This window comes from Monoraphidium neglectum (genome assembly GCF_000611645.1).
Source record: "Monoraphidium neglectum strain SAG 48.87 unplaced genomic scaffold scaffold00252, whole genome shotgun sequence".
In the NCBI taxonomy this organism is placed as follows: domain Eukaryota; kingdom Viridiplantae; phylum Chlorophyta; class Chlorophyceae; order Sphaeropleales; family Selenastraceae; genus Monoraphidium; species Monoraphidium neglectum.
Window position 1 is genome coordinate 13,338 of NW_014013376.1, and position 6,487 is coordinate 19,824.

General features: G+C 58.6%; 2 protein-coding genes across 2 annotated transcripts in view; both read right to left on the reverse strand.

The window, feature by feature from the left end:
* Positions 1 to 877: 877 nt before the first annotated feature.
* On the reverse strand, positions 878 to 2,701 carry MNEG_2278 (hypothetical protein; the record flags this gene model as incomplete). Its single annotated transcript, XM_014049245.1, has 5 exons — positions 878 to 1,085; positions 1,326 to 1,365; positions 1,808 to 1,852; positions 2,104 to 2,144; positions 2,559 to 2,701. The coding sequence occupies 5 exons, from the start codon at positions 2,699 to 2,701 to the stop codon at positions 878 to 880; spliced, it is 477 nt and encodes a 158-aa protein (XP_013904699.1).
* Positions 2,702 to 6,226: 3,525 nt separating this feature from the next.
* Positions 6,227 to 6,487, reverse strand: part of MNEG_2279 (hypothetical protein) — a gene marked incomplete at both ends in the record, with an annotated part of 3,505 nt that continues 3,244 nt past the window's right edge. The window contains one exon of the mRNA XM_014049246.1: positions 6,227 to 6,272. Coding sequence (XP_013904700.1) covers positions 6,227 to 6,272 — 46 coding nt within the window. The remainder of the gene's footprint in view (positions 6,273 to 6,487) is intronic.

A 6,487-nucleotide genomic window follows, 5' to 3' on the forward strand; every position in this document is an offset into this window, starting at 1 on the left:
TGTGTGTGTGTGTGTGTGTGTGTGTGTGTGTGTGTGTGTGTGTGTGTGTGTGTGTGTGTGTGTGTGTGTGTGTGTGTGTTGATTGAATCCTTTTTTACTTTGTATACATTGGCAGCTTCCCTGTTGCAATCGGTATCTTGCTGGCATTAAGTTGATTACTGCTGCGTTGGGCATTGCAGCGCTGCCTCCCAATTGTGATTGCCTCCCAGCCTGAAGCTACTTCGCTACGATCTGGGATAGAGCTTCTATCTGCAGCGTGCTGATTGTCGAATTGTGGTTTCAAAAGTCTGTCCTGATGTAGGATAGCCGACACTTTCCTTCCGTGCTGCTCTGCTGCACCGTCGAATATGTTGTTGATTGCGTAACCTGCCATGTGCTCTTGCTGCTTGAGAGCGTTCAGCGATATGACCTTCCCAATTGGCTCCACAATCTGTGACTCACTTGTATACCCTCTTGCCGGCAGAGAACACTTCATGTGTGTAACTAGTCTATGAGAGTTGATGCATCAACAATTCACTCACAGCCTGCAATGCTGTAGGCACAGATATTGCAAGCAGCGGCACAACCGCGTCGACAGTACGCCAGCCAAACAAGGCACGCAGAAGGCCAGTTGCTGTGGCCCTTGGTGCGCCGCAGCTATCGCTGATCGACCACGTCTCAATGCCAACGCGTGCTGAGCAACGAGCTGCTCAGCAGCCGTCTCAAGACTCAAGCCCGGCTGCCAAATGCACCAACCCTGTCGCACCGTGCACGCATCGCTGACTCATCACCACCATCCCAAGCTCGTCGTCGCGTTCACCTGTGCTGTGCTGTCACAACGGAGGACGGCGACAGTGCGCACGCCTGCAATCTCGAATAACACACGTGGGATCAGAGGCTAGTGCGGCATCTCCCCCTTGCGCGTCTTATCGTAATCCAAGTTCTGCTTAATGGCGGGCGCCCCGCTGGGGTCGTGCGAGCCGGGCGCGGGGCCATCCTTGGCGTGCGGGTGGCCCTCCTCAGCTGCGTCTGGGTGGTGGGCCGCCAGATTGTGCAGCGCCTGGATGCTGTGGGTCTGCAGATCCTCGAGCGACATGGAGGGCGCCCTTGGTGCAGGAGGGGGGCAGCGAATGACGGAACGCGGACGCATGGTCAGCGCTGGGGAGAAGGCTGAGCTTTGGCGCATCGCTGCGCACTTGTTGCAGTCCCCATCACGCCTCGCGCGTCAAGAGGCGTCATGCTGCCAGCCGATTGTGAAGGGGCCAACAATTGAGGAGCGCCCTTGCGCACCAGGCATCGCGCACGTGGCTTGCACGCTAGTGTGTGGTGAACCCGCCCATGCATACCTGTCCGCCTTAACCACCGCCTCTGACTCGCTGGCCAGCCCTGGCACAGCACAGAGTGAGTGAAGCGGGGTAGGCGGAGAGCGGAGTGGAGGGGCTGATGAGAAAGCAGACAAAAGAAATTTGCACCCACAGGGCGTGATGAATGCAATTAAGGAGCTTGTTGTGGAAAGCACATGAGAACTTAAGTGATGGAAGTACCACGCGGCAGTTATGTTGCGCGATGATTTCCCCGTGGAGATACTTATATTGCGGTGTATGGGGCCAGTGGTGACGTGCTAATCCACCCGTCAAACACACACCCCCGCAGCGTGCCAGCTTCCAGAGTAAGCATGCCGCTGGCAAGTGCTGCCATGCACAACCAGCCATCCAGCCCATCGCCCATCATGATGCATGCACACACGCACGGTGGTCAGCCTCCACCTATCAACAGGAACTGACAAGAAAACCGGGCCCAACCCCTGCTGCCCTGCTGGGAGGCTCACCCGGGTTCCAGCCGGGGGCACCAGGGACCACCTCTGGCACCTTGCCTGCAATGAAAGGTGGACAAGGGGATGTGATGCGTCAGCTGGTTAGCACAGAGCGGCAGGGTTCCGGGGAACCTTGGTGAACAAAGGGCAGCAGCAAATGCGGAAACTGCACAGCCAGCCTGTACAACGCATCAAATAGGGCATACCAATTGCAAGCAGTGCAAGCAGTGCCTACGCAGAGGTATCTGATGGTGCGGGCAGGGCCGTGAAGCGTGGGACGCATCGCCATTCGACAGGCGCTGCTGACTCACCCTGGAGGTTGCGCTGCTTCTCCTTTGACAGTGTCTCGGGGCTGTGCAGGGAGAGACCGAGTGGGGTGAGGTTGCGGTGAGGGGAGCGGGAAGCAGGCGCGAACAGCATGGACATCGTCGTGTGCAGGGCTACCACAGTTGCGCGACGGCGAGCTCGCGCAGCGGCGTGTGGCAGCGACGGCAGCAAAGCCGCACGAGCGGTACGTTGCGGTGCGTCACAGCACGAGCGGCGGTCAACGCGGCAGCGGGGGCGGGCGCGTGAGATCATTACTTGTTGTCGCTGCAGATGGAACGGAGGAATCCAGATGAAGTCGATCCGCATCATGGAGGTTGGGTTGGCGGCACAGACAGCGAAAGCCACGTAAGGGTGGTCGACAGCAAGCAGTAGTGAGGGCGACACACAGCACATGTTGTGTCGTGACGCAAGACAGCGGATCGCAGTGGCGTCCCCGCACCTTGAATGGCTGCCGTGCCCCATTGCGCGGACCGAGTGGCGAGCGGCAGACAGCGCTGAAGGGGCGGTAATCTGGCTCTGGAGCGCAGCGGCGCCGCTGCGGATGCCGGCGCACGCGAGGACGGACTTGGCACAGAACAGCATCGGAGGGTGAGATATTGGCCTGAAATTGTAGATAAGTTGCGTAGATTAGCAATTTTGATCGTAAAAAGGTTGAACGCGGCCAATAAAAAGAGTGCGGTGAGGTGTGCCGTCATAGCTGCCGTTGTGTCGAAGACCCGTGCGTCCCGTGCTGAGTCGTATTGGAACGAAATTTGATCAGCGTAGCTTCGTCCATCCTTTCAATTAGGACAGTTCTTCGTTCAGCCTGCTTGATTGCGCCATCGGTCGGCGCCGCACGCAGCCCAGGGGGGGGGGAGCAACCATTTAGGAGCGCTGCACGGCACCCCCCCCCTGCGTTGACAAAACGTAGCAAGCGCTTGCCAACACCTCAGCAGGCAGCCGTCCCTGTACAATACTGCCCAGTCACATCGGACCGCTCCCGCGGTTGGGGCCCCTGCCGCCTCGCCCCTGACGAAGGCTTCCGTGCACAATGGGTGGCGGGTGCCAACCGCTGGGCTATGAGGGGGCCATAGCATAGGGCCAGTCGGCCGGATACAATGCAGCAAACACTGATTACAAGGCTACAGGCCCGCATGCATCGGGCACGTGTGGCCAACCAAGCCATCTCGTTGAGATGCACCACGCCTGTTTGATCCCCACTTTGCTACCTGGTCCATCACCAACCCCTTCACAAGCTTGCGCGTTGATCGCTGCAGATATGGTGCCGGCAAACAATGGAATCGCGGCAACTCTGGAACACCTGCAAATGCGGCGCGGCTGGTGGTCGGCAGCGCACTGCTGCGCCTGGCCAGCAGGCCGGCACTATCGAGGCAAGAGCCGGGCTGCCGGCGGGGGGCCCACCGGTGGGGCAGTTGCTGGAGAGCTTGCCTATGCGGGGCGCCGGCCATTCGTCTCGTGGTGCTTTACACATGGCATCATACGTGCGTGGTACCGGTATTGCTCAGGTTCACGAAGTGCGAAGGCGATTCTGTCTCACAATCCCGCGCCGTGCGTGCGCTTGCTGGCAAAGACAGGGCGGCCGTGTGTACCGTTTTTGCACAGGGGCAAACCACACAGCAGCACCTGCACTGCACGACCTGAACGCAGGGCTGCAAAGCACCAGGACACCTCTCGCTGGCCCTGCCAGCTCAGTCACCCCTGACCCGGAAGGACACCTCCCCACAGTCTTGTTGGTTGCCCTCCAGGGCCACGCCGCCCCCCAGATCAGCAGCCCCTCCCGACGCGCCCCCGCTGTGGGCTTGAGTGCCGTCTACATTTCCACTGGCGCCACCCCTGACGCCGTTTGGCACCAGCTTCGTCTCTGCCCGCCCTGAAAGCAACCCCCATTCGCGCCGGTCAATACAGCCATCGTCGTCCCGATCAGCCACCTCCAACAGCAATGCCATTTCTTCATCTAAGGGGCCAGCCATCGAACCGCCTTCTGCAGCGTCGGCCCCAGCGCCAACGCCCTCACCAGCTGCCGCAGCAGCCGGCGCCGTGGCGTCCACACTGCTGCTTGTGCCGCTGCCGATGGCTTCCAGAATTCGGCGTGCTGCTGCCAGGTCCACTGCAACACCACCTGGTGCGGCCAGCACCAAGTCAAAGGCGGCTGCGTCAGGATCAAGGCCCTGCGAATTGAATTAGTATGAGGGTGGGTGCCAGGGGCGGAGGGCAAGGAGGGAGGTGATTAGTCAATGCTGCACTTCGTCTGGTTGCCTGGCCACAGCCCGCGCCCGGCGCTCGCTGAACACCGCCGCCGGTTGTGCTGGACAGAGGTGCCACCTATCCTGTGTCATCAACCACATCACCCATGAAATCCCCACCACTGGCAATTCAGCTGTGCTCTGCAGATGATTGACGCTTGTATGGCTCTGGATTTTCTCCTATATATGTGTTGTGTTCAGGCTGTACAGAGTCTCTTGGGTCAATTTTGCTGAATTATTTGTGTCGTACCCCGCCCCCATCATGCAATGACGTGGACGCTTGCTGGGGGCAGGGCACGGGGCCGCCCCCCGGGAGTGGTTTTCCTTTCAGCAAGGCGTGAGATTCCGCCACTCAAGAGTGCGAGCTTGTGACGGACTACCAGCGACAGGCAGTCCACAGCAAAAAGGCTGAGGGTTCCATGATTTGACTCTTATTCATAGACATCAGAAGCTACACCATGAGCTGCAAGGTTCATACTTACCGCACCGTGTACGGTACAGCCCAATGCGGCTTGCGCTGCTCACCTGCGGGGGGTTATCCACCAGAAGATCCTTTAGGTCCTCAAAACTGAGTTCACAGCTGCCGATGTCCTCATGTGCAGCTTCGATGCAGCTGCTTCCACCTGCGACCAGCTCCCGTACCTGGTCGTTTGTGATTTCCGGGTAGAACGGCCTGAGGGCCGCCCTCAGGGCGCGCCGCGACATGGGGAGGCCTAGCAGCAGGGTGGTCGTCATTGCAGCAGCTGTGAGTGCTAGTAGATATCACCCTACAAAAAGACATGGCAGACAAAAGCGATGCTATCTGCCTCCGGGACGAGCACGCTGCCGACTCGCAAACAGCGACAGTGCTTGCCTGTAGGGTTGAGCACTAGCCATGCGCCGTGCAGCTCTTCCAGAGTGATTGGGGCCACCTGGACAGCATGCATGTGCGTAACCCCGCATTGCTTCAAGGCGCTGTGTTGCAGCAGCAGCAGCAACAGCAGCAGCAGCAGCAGCAGCAGCAGCAGCAGCAGCAGCAGCAGCAGCAGCAGCAGCAGCAGCAGCAGCAGCAGCAGCAGCAGCATACAGAGCGACGAACCGTTTGCTGCTGGAAGCACTTGCCTGTTGTGCCAACTTTCTGTCTGCCGCCACCTTCGCTACAACGGCAGCGATTTGCATTTTCGCGGCTACTTCGTGACGTCAGTGATGATCCGTTTCATCACGGCGAACATAAGCGGGGGTTTTTCAAAGTCATACTAAAAATCCTCATTGCACGGGTTGCGCGCACTCGCCGCTTGAATGCCGCGTGCTCATGGCTGGCATGCGCGCAGTCACAGCAGCATCATAGCACGGTCAAATCTAGTCAATTATTCAACAACCTGACCACCAATTTGCTCCCAGGCACAACAAATCCACGGCCCTGAAGCTGTGAACAGCCCCTGTCACAGCTATGGACTTTGGAATTATAGGACTGCCCTCATGTGCTAGTGGTCTAGGTCGATTCCCTAGCCGGCCCCATCGCGGGAGCCTTTGCCTGGTGGCCAGCACAAGCACGTGCATCAAGCTCATGTCCTGGTGTCCTTACAAGGATGCCTGCTTGAATTATAGAGTAGGATGAGAGGCTGCACACTTGAGGCTGGCAGCCCGATGCCCACAACTGTGATATGAAACGCAACCCAATGTTGTACCAAAGTTGAACGCACCCACTCCAGTGTGCACCCTCTCAGTAATCTGCACGACGCACTACAGACCCAAGGCTCCCCGGCAACAACAAAAAGGCTAGATGGCACTGCTAATGAGTTATCATCACAACGGTGCAATATGCAGTCGTATATCTGGCTGCATAACCTGTTTGGTGTCTCCAGCTGTGCTCGGCATATGGTTGTTACTGTACCGCGAGCACCAGCACCTCTGTTGCACGCGGCCAGTGGCTGGCTTGTTACAGACAAATGTGTGGTGTGCACACAAAAGGGCACAGCATCCGCTGCATCAGGAATGAAAGGTGGCATCTGCACTCCTATACTGAAAGGTGGCGAATGCCAGACCCCAGTGCTATAGGAATTGGGTGGAAATTAAGATGTGCTGCTGACTAGGGCCGCGCCTGGCTGCACCCCCTCAAGGCGGGTCCGACCGCGACCCCTCGCTC